Raw genomic sequence first — 17991 nt, forward strand, 5'->3', positions numbered from 1 at the left:
GTTTTGTTTGTTGTATGTGATATATATACACACATGGACATTTATGATGGAGATATGGTTGGAAAAGTGTATATTTTGTAATAGGCATTTTATTGTTCCCATTTGGTTTTGTAAATTGATATTGTTCAAAAAAATTTTTTATTTTTTTTTAAACCTTTGATGAAAAAAAAATTAGCATTCTAGACCTGGTCGGTTTCAACATGGCATGACACTTGTTGCCTGCCTCTAACATAAATTAGTCTTTCATTTTGTTGTGCTTTTGCATGTAGCCCACTTTCTTTTAATAAATTGTAATTCATTTTCTGCCATGATGCATCCCCTTGTTGTATGATTTATGTCATATGTAATGTGTTTTTGAATAAACAAAATAGTTAGCCACTCGACTGGATCTTCTGGTCTGAGTTTAATTTATTTGTCACATGACCGAAAATAGCCTCATCAGCAAAGGAGGCGACAAACATTGATCATTCCAGCTAACAGTGTGTTACAGAGATTTAATTTAGGCTACATAATTTAGGTTATCCTTGTATTTTTTTTGAAGCGGAAAATATTCTATAATCCACGTTTAGGCCCTATATACAAGCTTTTTTGGGTGGATAAAATTTTTATTAGAGGGGAAAATAACCTATATTAGACGAATAATTTTGATATAGGAGCTATATTATTCCACTAAAATATTAATTATTTTATTTTTTCTTATACTACTTTTTAATTATTCAGGGAAATTCCATGTAGCCTAGACAAAATGGTCAGCGTCCAATAAAATTATATCAATTTCCTCCAGGAGATCAAGGACTTCAGCACCTGGTTGAAGAACATTATGTCCAAGATGGTCTGTTTCCACACAAAGTTTTGCAAAAAAATAATCTTGAGAACTGATAGCCTATCATTTTGTTAATTCACCAAACCACTTGTTCAGAGCAAATTCTGATGACGATACCAAAAAGGGCCTAGCTCCTAGTGACAGGAAGTGTCTAATTCTAATTGAACCAAGATTAATCAAAACTTCATGCTCCAAAACAAAGTAAAGACATTATCATCAGTTAGTCTATCATCCTGGCTCTTTGGGTGCTTTTGACTTTTTTTATTATACCTATCATATGAAGATGCTTGCCAACCTCTACACTTTCACGCAAACAAATGTCAAAAGATATATGTTGATAGATGTTGGCAAAACCTGAGCAAAACTACTGAATAACACAGGGCCCATTTGCATAGCATCTGTCTTAATAGTTTGACCAACTAGTTAGATAAGAGGTTATCAGTCTTACTGTTCTAATGCAAATTAGACAACATTTTTATGTAACTGACATAAAAAGGTTAGGACCAGTCTTGTAGAAAAAATTAGATGACTAAGTCTGAGCAGTTTTTGAAACCGGCTCTAAATTAAAGGCCACCGTTGTTACATGAATGTTGTTACTTTTGATGTCAAGGATTCATGCAAATGCTCATTTACTGATCTCATTTGATGATTTTTTCCAGGAAAAAAATTAATACTGAAGCATAAATGCTTGCCACATTAGGCATGCCATCCTCACAGGAAGCACGCCTGCCAAGACTCAGATTATCGGAAAAGAGCTCAAAAGAGATCGTATATGAAGCACAGGAGCATCAGGTAATCCCCCCATATATCACTTTTAATTTTCTCTATTTGTTTGTATATTTCTATTTGTGACAAGAAGACTGGGAGAAGTTATATGTGATTTCTAAGAAACCTGATTAATATCAGTAGCCTACCGCAGCCACCTGCACTCAAAAAAAGAAAGAAAAGAAAAACCTTTTAAACACTATATGCTTGTGCATATTTTGTATATACATATTTATATTATATAAAAAATAAATGTAAAATTATATGTATTAATTAAGGACAATACACATTTACATTTTTGATGTATAATTGTGACCAGTTTAAGCCAAAATAGCTCATTTTCATCTGCTGTCCCTGGGAATGTGCATTTAATTATTAAGCAAATGTAATAAGCATTAAATAAAAATAGTTACAAATAACAAATCTAAAAAAAAAAACGAATTCACTTTGGATAAAAGCATCTCCAAAATAATAAATAAATGTAAATCTGCATCGAAAAACGAAAGCATGCTGGCTTTATGAATAACTGTCGACAACTTGATTCTTTATTTTAGGGTATCATACATTAATATTACACAAGTAAACTTTACCGACATCACATTTACCCCAACCCCCTTCCCCTTACTTATTTTTTACTTGAGGCATCTTTTTTTGCACAGCAACTTTCAACAGATTCAGCACAACAAATTCATTTTAAACCTTTAGGTTGTGCCAATTAGCTTGCATTAGTTTAATTTAAAACAATCGTTTTGTGATCTTCAAACATGCAGCAGAATGACTGGAATGACTTGTTCTACCAATATTGGTAGGTAAAACCATTAATAATTGATCAGGCTGAAGAAAAAGAAAATAAGCAAACATGTAAACATTTACATATTAGGCAATGCTTAATGTGTACATGCATAGGCAATTTAATTGCCCCCCCCACCCCCCAATGGCATAGGACAAGCCCTATAAAGACAGCAAAGCCATTTTGTTGTTTTGATATTGAAATCATCTTAAAGCAGAAGATGGCTGAATGAATGTAGATAAGTGAAGAAATCATGGTTGCAATATTTCACTTTTTACTGCCTTTTATTAATAATGGTTAAACTGTGAATGTTTCATTTTATATATATATATATATATATATATATATATATAAATACAATTTACTACTAGTTATTCTATAAAACTCCCCTCCGTAGACACAAATATAATATATGTATTTAAGGGCATGCCATACTTTAAAAGTACCTCAAGATTTTACAAATCAATGAAAAATTTAAACAAAAGACTAGGGAGGGGGAACTTAGTTGCTAAATGTAAGGTGTTTTTTTTTTTTTTTTTTTTTTTGCATTGATATTTTTCAAGAAGTGAGACATTCTTCAAAAATACCCCTCAATGACATTTTTATTTCACAGAGGAATAAAATCAGATATGTGCAGTTTTAAAGATAAAATGAGAGGAATGTAATTTTGGCGGTTCATAATGTAGGCTCATTCTTGTTTTTGCACACAAATGCAACATTACATTTCTCACAGCTTTGTTTTAAACATTTAACATTTTAGTGCCTCAGTTTAATAAGATGGGAAAGGTGATTTCAGACCAAACTACTCATACAGGGCTAAGGAGGTTTTAAATTACTTTAGTTATATTCTCTTGTAAATTAAATAATGTGTAATTTGCGTGTCAGAAAAGTATTATCTTTAGGATGTTACTTTATGTGTATTGACACATTTTTTTAAAGAGAAATCTCATTGCTGCACAGAAAATATATAATTAAAAATAATAAAAAAAATCAAGATAAAACTGTATGGCCAAATTTCAAACTTTCCCTTGATATAATACCCTTCTTGCAAAAACAGTGTAATCACAGCAGTGACACATCAAGGACATACAGATTTAAAACAAACACATCTCAACTAAAATTTTAATCCTGCATTTCCCATACAACAAAGAACGCAAATAAGATTGTTAGGATGTGACAGTGAAAGGACAAAGCTTACGCACATTACAGCATCAAACCATGAATACATAACGCAGTCCTGCTGATGGTATACACTGATTTAACCTAGTGAATCTAGTGTTTTGGAGGAAAAAAAAGAGAAAGAAATAATTACCAATTGGCAGGGGAGGCTGAACATGAACAAATGAGCGCCGTTTGTAAATCATAATATAGCCATACTCAATGAGGGAGGATTTGAACTATGCCAGTGATAATTTTATCTTTAACAGAGCAGCCATCAGTCTTTTTCACAAGCTTGTTTTTGCATTCTCGTTTCCTTCTGCTGCTCCTCCAACTTCCAGTCTTCAAAATTGGTGTAAACACGTGATAGCAGAACATGTTCGGTCTTTCTTTTCATTGACAATGATCATCTTTATGATGAAGTAAAAAAAAAAAAAAAAAAAAAAATCAAACTTATGAGATGTGTACTCTGGCCCGGCAGTAGAGTGGAGAAAGGAAGCAAGAGTTATAGCGTGGGAGGCTTAAGCCCGTACTTCTTGGCCACCTCCGTCTGGGCATAAGCAGCATCACAGAGGGAGTAAAGATGGGCCATCTCCATCTCTGACTTGGCCAGGTTGATGGCCTTGTTGAACATGTCTATAGCCTTGTCCAGATTGCCTCTGTGGGAAAATAAATAAATAATATTTTTAAAGGGACTATAACAAGAAGGACTGAAAAGGACTAAAATTTGGTGTCATAACCTTACTTATTACAAGGTTACAACCCTCACACCCATCAACCCTTACACAAACTTTTCAATATAATCAATGACCCACACATTAGGAATTTGGGGGGTATAGAAAAAATATTTTAGTGACACAATGTAACATTTTGGGCATCACAAACCTTTGGACTTCAATGGTTCCCATTGTTTCATAAGCAAAGTCGCATTTATTGTCAATTTCAATGGCTTTGCTAATGAGTTCAAGCCCCATTTCCAAATCTTGTTTCCATTGAAGCTGCAACAGACTGCAAACAGAAACACAACTGATAAGTATTTTCTTTGTTGAACTTAACTTATAGATTAACATTCTTTAAATACAAAAAAGGATAAAACGAACCCTTTGTGGACATATGTCGTGGCGTTGTCAGGCTCTAGTTCAATACATTTATCATACATTTCATCAGCCTTACCAAACTGTTGCTGGTCAGTTAGTGCCTATCACAAAAGTAAAAAAAAAAAAAAAAAAAAAAAACATTATAGTTAAAGATATGAAGTAAACTGATCAGATACAATTTTATGGTTTTATGCCATCAATATGAAAAGTACCTGTGCATACAAAGCATAGCCCTCAGCACACTTTAGAAACCTCCTAATGACATCCTCAAAGCCATCCATGGCTTTCTGAACCTGGGATGGGTTGTTTCCAGTGTATGCCTGTCGGTACTACGAGACAAAAAAAAAGTTAAGTTTATACCACTTTTACAGTTAACTTAAGAATTTCTCATATTAGGTTGTTCTGGTTGAAAGTCAACAGCAGTACACAACACCCATAAAGCCATCATGATACCATTTATTATCTTATTCAAATGTCCCCACAAACAGTGCCAGAGCACAGGATTTAATGTGTAAACAGTACCCACTCGTGGTACTTACCAATGCAAAGCACTTCTGGGCCTGGGCGAGTGCAGAGTCTGGTCGAAGTTTTATACACTCATCAAAATCTCCCACAGCCTCCTCCACCTGATCCAGCAGAATCTTCAACTGAGAAGTGAAAATATTCCCAATTGGTTATCCATACATAAAGTTTGTTGCCATTAATTGTTGGGGAATGTTGCTAATTGTTGTTCCTAACACAGTTGTAAGGGAATGTTGCAGAAAAAAGAAAAGAAAATTGTACGCAAGTACTTAAGTAAATGGACATCAATGATATTCCATTTGAGCCTCAGAGAACCCACGTTACACTCCTCATCTCACTCCACTGGCTCCCAGTTGGGGCCAGAATCAAGTTTAAAGTTCTAACGCTGACTACCACTAGAACAGCCCCCCGCCCACTACTACAAATGTATGCTCCCTCCTGCCAGCTAAGGTCACTGAATGAGCAACATCTTGTTCCCTCAAAACGAGGTAAAAAGGTTCTTAAATTGGTGAAGGCCATCTTAATAATATTACAAACAGAAACCAACCAAAATGCACACTTTATCAGGGGATTTCCCATCTACTGACTATTTTTGCAAACATTTCTGCTAGATGAAATGAGGGGCACAGCAGGTCATGAACTCAGCATGGATACGAGTTGCTATTAACACACACCAACTGAGACATGCAGCCAGACAATGAATCCTGATTCTCTAAAAACTGTAGATGAAGATTACAGCTGGAAACCGGCTCAATTGAAAATGGAAATCTCATATATTAATTCCATGAGCATTCAACAGAAGGGCTTGGTTTTCAGCATGTCTTTAGGTGAACATTTCAACATGTATGTGACGTTGTCATACCTGTCCCCTGTGATGGTAGACATCAGCATTACGGGGGTCAATTTCTGCAGCCATGTTGAAATCCTGCGTGGAGTGCTGGGGCTGCTGCTGCTGCATGTACATGCTTCCACGTTTAATGAGCGCATTAGCACGTAACTGAAACACATCACAAAGATGCGTTAACACTAATAGGATCAATAAGAGAGGCAAGCAGGGCGAGAGCTGTGGGAACAGAGCGAGGGTGGTGGCGCAAGTGATAATGAGCGTCACCTGCGCCGCCACACCTGGCGCGAGTCCCACGGAGGAGCTCCGAAATGATAAAAGGAGAAGTGAAGACAGTGAAGGACGAGAGAGGACCAGGCCTGGACTTTATGTTGTTTTGATTACGTTTGTACGGCAGTCGTCCGTGGGGGGCTGCCGCTTTACTTTCGTTTTGTAGGGTTTATTTTGGACATTAATGTGAATGTTGAACGTTCGCAGGTTCGTTGTTCTCTGTACTGATAGCACTCCAAATTTACAAAAAAATTAGCTCAATGTTAAAATTGACCAGAGTTCTCCTTTAAGGGCCTTAATTTTCTCCAAAATGGTTTATTAACTTTTAATACTTTTTAAGACCCCCTGAAAGACATACTACAAATTCCCTTAACGTAAATGTCAACAAAATGTTTTAATCTCTGATAATCTTTTGGGGTTATTAGATATAAACCTACAATTGTTGCAGGATAGTTAGAGACAGGTAAATCTGATTATACATAGTATATTCATTTTTAATTTACATTTAATCTGTAATTTGGTAACTGATAAAAAATGGCGAGAGACGGCATCTCAACTCTTGCAGGCATGTGACTAAAGACAAAAAAGAAGGAAAACCTGGCCCGCCATGCAATTAATATTATGAAAAAATGTTTATCAAATAAAAAAATATTTTTAAAGTATTGAACTTAAAAAAAATTTTTTTTTTATTTAATAATCATAACAATATAATATATTATAATAAAAGTAATAATGGAATTGTTATTATTATTAATAATAACAATAGTTATTATTATTTTATTTTACAGAACAGTAAAATTACAATACTAACATTTATGGTTGTCAATTTCTTTGCTTTCAAATGTTAAACCTTTGATCTTTTATTTTTAGCGTAAAACTGCAGGGACACCTTATTGCTTCTCTTTGTTGACAACAACAGATTTCTAAACAATTCTCATAACGAACGTTGCATTCCCAAATGCAAATTATAAGCGACTCAAACACGCAAACCTTTCAGAGTAACATTTGTAAACTGGAAACAGTGCTGTTACAGTACTCTGAAGCATGCAGTGCATCAGACTATATATTTATATAACTACATCACAACCGTTGTGATTTGATGATCGGGCAACTGGCAAATTACACAGTTTCAACACCAACTTGAACTCGTATTTGGGCTTTGAACTAGGGTTGGGCGATGTCCCCTAAATTGGCAGTTGACGATGTTTAGAGTAAAACATTGCGATGGACGATGATATTGTCGGTCAAAATAAACACAGAGTGACGTGACAATGAATTTCATCATAAATGCATTTAATTAAATAAAATGTAGTAATCTCACCATAAATGCATTTAATTAAATACTACTTTTTTTTTCACAGTCATTTTACTTTAAGACCGGTTAAACCAAGGAAAAATACAATTTACTTCAACAAGGACATAATAAACGACACGTTTCATTCGTGGAGGTGGAAAAACAAGTTTTTAGTGACATGCAAGATTTATTGTATAAAGATTTAAATTATGCAAAAGAAAAGGTATGAGTCTGATGTTTTTGTCAATTTTAAGTTTTAATTTAAAATGTTTAATAATAAAATGTGAAATTAAAAGTACATGGTTAAATATTATACCACTTGCTTGAGCAACTTAATTTATAACCTATATAGAAGTAATCATTGAATAATACATTGTTTAAATTGTGTTTAAACGTGAATACGTCTATTAATGAGTCTATATGTGTACAAAGAGAATCGCAATGCTGGCAACTTTTTTTTAAAATAAAAGTTTCTGATAACTTCTGGTTCTTCAACTTCTGGTATTTCAAAAGACTTGACGTGTTACGCCCGTTTCACACATACTACTCCGTGTGCAGTGTGTATGCGGTACAGGAGCAGCACGCGCTAGTGCTTTCACATATGCTGCGTTTACAGTGCGCAACTGATCCGCGGCTTTACCACAAACACATTTACTCACTATTGGTATTTCAAATTGATTTCTTGACTTTTTAAAAAAAAATACCAATAGTGAGTAAATGTGTTTGTGGTAAAGCTCTCCATCGTGATGTCGGTCAGCCATCACGATGAACGATGACATCGTCCATCGGCACAACCCTACTTTGAACCCTGGCTAACGTGCTAATAGTGTCCAGCAGATGGCGCCGGAAGCACGTGCAGCGCTGTTAGAAGCGCATTTAGACCTGCACTCCTACGGGACTACCACGGGACCCAACGTAACAGAGTGCCGAGTGCAGGTGTTAAGGTATTGTGGGTTGCGGAAAAATAGAAATAACTATAAATAAAACATCTAAAAACGAATAAATTGTTATTCATCTGTTGTACACAAGCAACAAGAACAACTAAAACAAAATAGAAATGATTTACAGGCCAGAGTTTCTATTTATAACATATTTGCAGCATTAAACAATGTAGACAATCACAGACATACGTGTTGATTTCTTGACTTTTTGTTCAGTACTGAATTCTGCATGCTAGCAAATCCTCTGATTATAACAAACAAAGTGTAGATATTATGAAAGATTCACTGTGCAGTCAGCTTCATTGATAATAACAGATTTGATTGATAATAACAGATTTGTGAGATCGCGATGAACTGAGATGTCAGCTTTTTAGGAATTATTAAAGGAGCGCACTGAGCGCATTCTGTCATGCCAAACCATGCACACAGTAGTAGTCTGCTTGCTTTTATGTTAAAGTCCCACTCCGATCATATTTTTTAGCTATTTTTAAACATTCCCAGTGGTCTTTAAATTATGATTATGCCATTTTTAGCCAAAATCACAAAACCTGTGCCGTTTTCTGGGACTTCGCTTCAGCAGAGCGGCAGTAGCTCATTAGAAATTCGCCTCTGCGTTGTGGGCGGAGCCGTTGGCACGGAGGCACGGGGACGACCCTCCCCCTCCCCATTGCTGAGAGCTCTGTCTCTCCCGCTAGCTTACATCCCCAACCTGTCAATACCGGTGCAACAAAAATGGAGAACAATATTGGAGCTATCCAGCCGTACAGTTTTGAGCCAGATGCCAGCTCGGACGAGGAACGTACATAGATCTAGTCGTCTACAAGTGGATGTATCAGAATGGTAACGTTATTGTTTTTGTAATCTCTTGAATTGACTATTTCAGGCCAATAACTCCTAATAACATGTTAGTAAATAAATATGTTTGTGGACATGCTCCAAACATTTAGTCAGATTAACCTTTTTGAAGTTTTCATAGCTATCACACAAAGAATAAATCATAGTGCTGCAGAATCAAGTTTACTTATAGAGCACAGTATGAGCTTGTGGCCCCGCCCAGTGGAGTTACTACGTCACAACTCCAGTCTATTTCAAACGGCATTTTTGCGTCTGCTACTGATTCACAGCCATTTGAATGTAGAAATACTCAGAAATACAACTTTGAGCCTATTTTTCTAAAGATATGTCCTCTAACATAAGAAAAATGCCACAAGAACATGTTAACACCTAGAAAAACATTATTTTCATCGGAGTGGGTCTTTAAATTAACAGTGGTTTGTGAATGTTAATACTTGTACTTTAATAACAAATTATTTATTGGGAGCATTTATGCTGATGTGTAGGTTGTGGTGACACATGTAGGCTAATTTGAAAGTATTTCATGGAGGTACAGAAAACAAATCTGTTTATACTTTTTTGCGGGCGGGAGCGGGACAAAACATGAATGTTTTTCACAGATTTCACAGATACACAGGGATGGGACGGTATGAAAATTTCCAAAATTATCATGATTATCAATATTATCATGGTTTTGTTAAAATGAGATGAAAGTGTTCAAAATTTTCAAAAAGAACTGATGCTCACACTGAAAACATTTCAACAAGTTTTATATTTGAAAATCAACAAACAACAAATAAAACAAGCAGCTCTATGCAGTTTTTTAAGCAAGATTACATTCTGTGGCATTTCCTTCTTTATAATGACCGTCGTCAATAGCAACGCATTATTACACAGCGGATATCCATGTATCACAACGGACGCGCACTCTTACTTGCCGTCTTGCGTCTCCCGTTTTTGATTGTATTGAAAATGAAATCAGAGTTGATTTATTGTTTACAGAGTTTGATAATATTGATGTGATCATCTTGTCTGGACGATTGTTTTGTACGCTGTACAAAATGAATTTATAAACAGGTAAGATTTAAAACATTAATCTCATTATCAATTCAATATGTCCCCGTAATTATGTGGTAAAAATAAAATCGGTGTAATAAGTGTACAATGAATCTATGCATTACTATTAGGGCTGTGTTGAAAAAATCGATTCACCAATTGTGAATCGATTTTCATATTAATTTCTAAAGATCGATCCGTAACTCAGAGGATCGATTTAATAATAGGCTTACATTTTCCCCGTAAACTTTAACTTGCCGCGACTGGGAGATCCCTGTATGCGCATTGAAAGGCTTTCACTCAGCGCGCACACTGTTACAACAACGGGCTTTAAGTGAGTCATTCGTTCATTCAACGAACACGTTCAAAAAAGCTGATTCATTAAAAGAGATGTAATGAAACAAGGTGTTAATTATTTTTAACTTTGAGTTCCACTTTTCAAGGCTCAGCTGAGCAGCAATGCGTCGCATGGGTAACGCTGAAGCTAATGCTTCTCTTATTAGAGACCAATATGGCATTGATTCAATGCGTGACTCGCTGATTTTATTTCCCCGCGGCTTCCTCGCGCAGTGGAATGCTGACCAGGGCTGCTCCTGACGCGCATTTATGGTAAATACCCGTGACGTGAACGTTAAAAGGATGATACGACAAATATTTCGCTTTCCTTTGACACGGCAACCTTTTTCACGAATACATATGACTTCAAAGACAGACGCAGGTAATCCGCACGCGCTCTGTCGATCTCTCTCATTCACTGTCTGTGCGAAGCCTCTGTAGGCTAGCTACATCACCACGATAATAAATAGTCTTGTTTGTTATCATTATGAACTTGTTTAACATTCAATACACATGCATGAAGTTCAAAACAAGCAGTTAAATGTCTATAATAGTATCAATATGTTGCATAACTACAGTCCTGTAATTCAGGTAACAGCTGGAAAAAACAAAAACACTTATCTAAATCTCGAAAATCGGATCAGATCGGATCGGATCGAATCGAATAATGATAATCGATTCAAGATCTTGAGAATCGGAATCGAATCGATTCTTGAAATTTGAATCGAAACCCAGCTCTAATTACTATCCCTTAAAAAAAGAAGTTGTTCGTTCGTCTTTGGCTCATAGCCACTTGCTGCGAACTTTTCTTCGCGGAAGCATCACGTCTATTTCAAGTGAGTGACAAAATATTTCAACTCAAAACAATATTTTGTGCCCAATTGTTTCCCAGACCTTTTGGTATCGAGGTCAAAGTTAACTTGCCTTGCGTTCGCTATACAACAGTGGGTGATGTTCACACAAGGCGACTCGGCAGATTAGAAGTGTTTCTATTGCAGCGACTTTTGCTTCGGCAGACGGGGTGACCATCCTCGATCAAGTTTCCCTCAGGACTTATATGCTAAAAGCCAAAATATGACCACACCTCAGATTTGGTCCTCTTAAAAGGCTGAAAAATCTCCCGAGCACAGTCACTACCTTCCGCCATTCCTTCTCGAATAAAAAAACAAAACATTGCGCGCCTGCGTCAGACTGTTGCTGGCTGGACAGGATTTACAGTGAGTTATTAAAATCGCGATGATCAAACATGCTTTTAATGATAATTAAATTTTAAACGATAATACTAACCGTCACTATATTTTATCGTGAAACCGGTGATCGTCCCATCCCTAGTTTACACAATTTGTGAGTCATACAGAAAAATCACATCCTTGCTATAATCTGTTACCTTGACACTGGCATTCTCCATGTTAATGACACGGTCAAGATCAGGCTGTGCGGCTGTAGCGTTGCCAATCAGCAGGTAGAAGGTGGCTCTCAGCAGAAGAGCTTCAGCTGTGTACCTGCCTCCAGACTCAATCTCCTTTGTGCACTCACTGATGATCTTATCATAGTTTTCCTCCTCCATATACTGCTTAGCCTTTAGGTAGCCTGAGCTGAGGAAACATTTATTTTTTTAATTTAGGAAATGTTTTTTTGATTCAAATTTGGAACAAATGAAAATAATAAAACTTGTTTTTTAGTTATTATAGAAATAAAAAGTTTATACTGAGTAAAGTGAATGAAAGTGACTTATACTTAGTTGTGACTGTATTTCTAATAATGTAACAATAAGACACTCTAAACATTTAGGATTTAAAAGCAACAAAAGGAAGCACTGTCAACAAAAGCACAAACAGTGAATTTACAAATCTCAGTTTGTATTGGCAAAATATAATACCCTCAGCTCTCACCTTCCTGTGACCTCTGAAGCCTCACCCTCTTTGTCTTTATCCTCATCCTTCTTTTCACCTTTCTGTAGGGGCTGTGAAATGATGTCATCAGTAAAGGAGCTGAAGTAGGACTTGATAAACTGAGGAGATGGCATAAGAGGCTCCCGGTTCTGAGAAAAGCAAAAAATAAATAAAAATAAGGTAGATTATATAAACATGTAATACAGTTTACATTTAAGTCTAAGATCTGTACCTTTCCATCATATTCCCACCTTGTATTTCTCTTTGGCCTTTTCTTTCCCCAGCTGTTTCAGCACCTTGTCTGCAAGTAGCATACTCTGCTGGTTCTGGAAAACCTCCAGAATACATACTGCAGTCACATCTACAATAAGTAGAAACATATATTTGACTGAAACACATGTTATGCCAGAGAACAGAATGTAGTCAATGACTAAGTTTACATGTGCACCAATAATGTGATTATTTCTAAAAAATCAGAGTAAGGTCTTAAGATGTTTACATGACACGAGCAGACCTCTTCACTGCAATTTTTATTATTCGCAAATAAGTATGGTTATACCACACTCATATAGGCATACAGAATGCATGTTACCGGCCACATAATTTAATGTGAATATGGTTACTATGATTACAGACTTAATCACATTAGTTTGATCGAAGTATTGCGTTTACATGAGGTAAAGTTTAAATCGCAAAATTGCCAAACTCCCATTATAATCGCATTATGAAGGTGCAAGTAAATGTTCTTTTTGAATTAAAACAATTGATGGTAATTAATGACAACTTGATTTAATGGCCAATAGCAGTGATTGTGAGAACAGGTTGTTTAGAAACATAAGGTTCTAAAAACAACCTAGAAATATAAAAGGATGAAACACGTCATATATGACTTTAAAATTAAAATCTACCACACAAAGCAAAAATTCGAGTAAAATTAAAAACAAACAACAGAAACACAATTAAAATCAAACTAGAAATAACGCTAACCTTCTAGGCATTCCCTCTTATTATCCAGTTTTTCCAGTGCTTTGGCACGCCTAAAAAGGGCTTTTACATAGCAAGGATTCAGCTCGACTGCCTGAGAGCAATCCTGTATCACTTCTGTCCATTTCATCTGAAACACAAAAACAAACAAAAAGAAATCGTTCAGACGTGTAAAACTTTGTGATGATGCTACAAATGATGATCTGACAGACAAACCTGTTGCTCGTAGGCTGCAGCTCTATTCTGGTAGAAGGTGGACAGATCTCCTTTCTGTTCTTTGGGACATAGGCTGATGGCTTCTGTGTAGCACTGGATGGCCTGCTCATATTTGCCAGCCTTGAAGTATTTGTTGCCCTTATTCTTCGCAGATTGTGCTCTGTCAAGGGGACTCTGGATAGGCAGACAATTATTTTAAAAGTAATTATTAAGATTGCATGATGAATAGAACATATGATAAGAACAAAACTGCATGCTCTATCGTAGTGTAATATGATCTGCTCTATTGGTAGTGAAATACTTTGTGAAAAAGCTTTTTCATTTAATCCAGAACCGAAATTAACTACTAGAGCACTTTTCAATTAACATACATGGTAACTTTCAACACAAATGTATACCACTGTCATTAGAAAATGTGAAAATTGTATATGCTGGTTAAACAAAAAGATGCAATTCATTTTTCAGAAGGCATGCTACATACAAGAATGTCTCAAATCTGACATGATATGATACATCAGCAAACAGATCAACATATAAAAATTCACTTAGTTGTGTTTGCCAAATTCTGTGCCACAAGCTCAGTCAATGTTAAAGAAGCCACTGAGATTAGCAGGTATTGCAACAGTAAGCTTTACATGGTGATTCTGTGTGCATCTAAAGCATGTATTTTCCTAATCTACAAATGAAAGCACCAAGTCTTTTTTTCCATGTTGATGTTCCTGTAGTTCCTATATAGGCCTAAATTAAATAAATGAAAATTAAACCTTACAACCATTTCACCTTCTCAAAGATCAACTTGTCTACAAATAACCCTCCAAAAATTGCATAAAAACCCAAATCTCTGCATAAGACTCCTCCCTCTGTCTAGCCCTGGACAAATCCCCCACTCCGCATCTTTCTGTCTGTCTAATCCCCAGATCTTACAAACAGAGAGGTGAGCTCCCTATTGAGAATGAAGTCTTAATTATATCATAAATAGTACAAAATGAGTATATGCATTCCCATATTGCAAAGTATATGTTAATGGAAGGAACTATGCGTTTCCAGGAACTCCAACTTGATAGTATGTGCTGTGGGTTCAATATTTTTTACGTTAAGTAAATATTAAATATTTCTTATTATATTATATTTTAAAAGCTCAAAGTTAACAAATACTAAAACATCCTAAACATTCTAACAGCAAAGCATCCAGCCAAAATGTCCTTAAAACTATAGAAAAATGAACTGACATATACTGAAAGAGGCAAGAGCCCTGCATCTATTAATCTGAGAGTATAATAAATAAGAGGTCTCTGAATTTCATCTATTATGTATTATGATACCAAGTTAATTTTGCTACATTTGTAGGGATGAGGGCTGGAAGCTGGAGACACATGCTCTACTTATTTGATTTTGTTTGTCAGAGCAAGCCTGTAATAGATTAAATGGGTCCTATTTTGTAGGGGTAATCAGTTGACTATGGATCACAACCTGTGAATATGTTTTATTATTTGTTGTGTTTTCAGTTAACAATTCCAATAATAACTTTTATGCTGTTGCTACGATGTAAACAAAGGGCAAAGCTGTTTGGCCCTGCTAGCCTGCTAGCTAACATTACAGTGTTGATGTAGTGTTTAGCTACGGTGCTCTCGCTTTTGTAAGACTGTTCACCGATCATTAGGAACTTACCACTCTGAAACGTGTTCACAAACATTAGCAAAATGGCATTTCCAGCACACGCTCTAAGCGGTGCCAATAACAACACACAGGGCAATCTAACCAATCAGAGCACATTTCGTATTTCCGAAGGAGGGGCTTTATCGAAACAGGAACTAAACCGAGCGTTTGAGAGAGACTGGGAAGAGAGGTGCTGCGATAATGTAAAATATGAGAAAAATAATGTGGTTTTTGAACAACCAAGCAAGAAAACCTATTCTAGTACACCCCTAAAATAAAATCAAGACTTCGTAAAATGGAATAATAGGACCCCTATAAATGCAGCTGCTGCATCACAGTTCATGTAGTATTATATAGAACTCTTACCATGCACATAAATATAACATATATGTTCCATAGCTGCAACTTGAGCAATTTCCACTGGCCTAGTCATATTTAATATTGCTAAATGCATACATTTATGTGAGTAATTCATGCATGTGTCATTAGAGGTAACCCAGGGTTCCCACACTTTTGACTACTGACTGTCCATGACCTTTCCAGTCATTCGAGATTAATGGATAAGAATTTTTAATCACACTGATATGTAGTATGATTAAAAACTACTTTGACAAAAAAGAATCAAGTCAAACAGTCCACTCACAAATCAAACACCGTTTTTTTCTTCTTGCGAACAGAGATGAACTCCAGAGCTCGACCCTGACTATGTAACTGAATACTATACCTTACAATCTATAAGCATACAGGTCCATGTTCGACAACATTTTTACGTTTAAAATGTTGTTAAACTAGTTGTCGGCAAATGTTGTTGGCACTTTGTGTCAACACGAAGTGCAATAAAAGTAACAGATAAAAGACTAATAGTTAACAAGGAAACTATCACATGTGGCATTGCCTCAGTCTGACCATCTCCCCGCCCTCGCATACAGCACACACCACCAGAATTTAATATAATACCGCGACATTTAGGCGTATGATCAAAATATATTCCGCATCAGGGTTATCAAACCAAGGGCATTTGACTACCCTAGCAGCCAGACTGAACAGATTTTGATCACATATGTTGTTTAGGAGCTCACGTTTGGAAGCTAGCTGGCTATTGCACATTCGCTAAGACGGGCTAGTTTGTCAAGCGGTGTCCTTGACTGGGAGTGCAGTAATGTTATGGTGTCAAGAAAATATATACGGGCAAAATGACAGGTCCACATATATAAATGTTGTCTATTAAGAGAAAAAGACCAGTTAGGCTTTATAATTGGGGACATTACCATGTTCTCCAGCTCTGGGTTAGTCGCACCGTGCTGGCCCTGGACAGGGCTAGCGCTTCCTTCGGGAGTTTTCCTCTCTCCATTCTTTTTCCCTTGCTTTCCCTTGCTGCGACTTCGGTTCCACAGGTAAACAGCTCCGACGCCTAGGACGATCGGTGTCCCTACTAGGAGTGCCAGCTGCCAGCGGGGGAGCCCACTCCCGGACTGAGGCTCTACGGGCTTCGACGCAGCCATCATCCACGCAGCAGCACTCACTCAGCTAACGCGCAAACTCACACACTCACTTGCGTGCGTGCGCAACAACGATCCACCTCCTTTACAGAAGCTACTTGCGAGGTCACCGCGCGGAGCAGGTGGTATCATGGGATACTGGAGGACTGTACAGATTTTTATCCACAATGATCTTCTTCTTAATGCCTGTATTTTCTGTCAAGTTGACACAGACAACTGGTCGTCTTCTTCTTCTTTTTTCATGTGTGTTTTCAAATATTTTCTTATTGGTTGGAGACAAAGATTCATTCACTGCCCACTTTTGCTAGGAAACATAGGCTATTATGTTTGAAATGCTGTTGGATGATAAAAAAAGCATTTTTTATTAATGTAGCCTAATTTTGATTATGTGCAAATTTTTCATTCATAAATGTATGAATATTAAACCTTTTCTGTATTCAAAAGAGACTTTATTTGTAATTACTTTCCATCATTGGAATGTATGAAAATTAAAAAGGCCCATAAATGTGTTGGAATAATAAAAGCTTGCATGGTCTCGAATAAAGAGGCCCTTTCTTTCTTTCTTTCTTTCTTTCTTTCTTTCTTTCTTTCTTTCTTTCTTTTTTTAAAAATTATTTTCTTCAAATATATGAAGGCCTAATTTTCTTTATAAATATTTATTTATTTAACTGATATGTGCCCTGCTTAATACTTATTTGTCTGTTTATCAATGCAATTGTAGATGTATATTATAAATATACATCTACAATTGTATTGATAAACACAGACAAATAAGTAAGTATTATAATAATTGTATTATATAAACATATTATTTATATAATCACATATTTTGTGCCTCCTTATTGGCAGTCCATCCAAAGCTTGGTAGTTTTTTTTTAATATACTCCTATTGCCAGCAATCCTTCAGAACTTTCTTAACTGGATGACTACCCAAGTGTCCTTTTATTAATCCATTATCATATTTAACTTGAGCCTTTGACTTTCTTGAGGCATTTCACCCATCTCCACTTGTAC

General features: G+C 36.1%; 1 protein-coding gene across 1 annotated transcript; it reads right to left on the reverse strand.

The window, feature by feature from the left end:
- Positions 1 to 3486: 3486 nt before the first annotated feature.
- Positions 3487 to 17036, reverse strand: tomm70a (translocase of outer mitochondrial membrane 70 homolog A (S. cerevisiae)). The gene is made up of 12 exons (XM_056246354.1): positions 16747 to 17036; positions 13823 to 13996; positions 13610 to 13736; positions 12874 to 12983; positions 12623 to 12771; positions 12118 to 12325; positions 6018 to 6152; positions 5173 to 5280; positions 4846 to 4962; positions 4637 to 4734; positions 4422 to 4544; positions 3487 to 4195 (listed from the first exon to the last, which is right to left on the reverse strand). The coding sequence occupies exons 1-12, from the start codon at positions 16981 to 16983 to the stop codon at positions 4042 to 4044; spliced, it is 1740 nt and encodes a 579-aa protein (XP_056102329.1). The 5' UTR covers positions 16984 to 17036; the 3' UTR covers positions 3487 to 4041.
- Between the last annotated feature and the right edge of the window lie 955 nt (positions 17037 to 17991).

The sequence above is a fragment of the Rhinichthys klamathensis genome, unplaced genomic scaffold (assembly GCF_029890125.1).
Source record: "Rhinichthys klamathensis goyatoka isolate OS25496 unplaced genomic scaffold, OSU_Roscu_1.1 h1tg000036l_1, whole genome shotgun sequence".
NCBI lineage: Eukaryota > Metazoa > Chordata > Actinopteri > Cypriniformes > Leuciscidae > Rhinichthys > Rhinichthys klamathensis.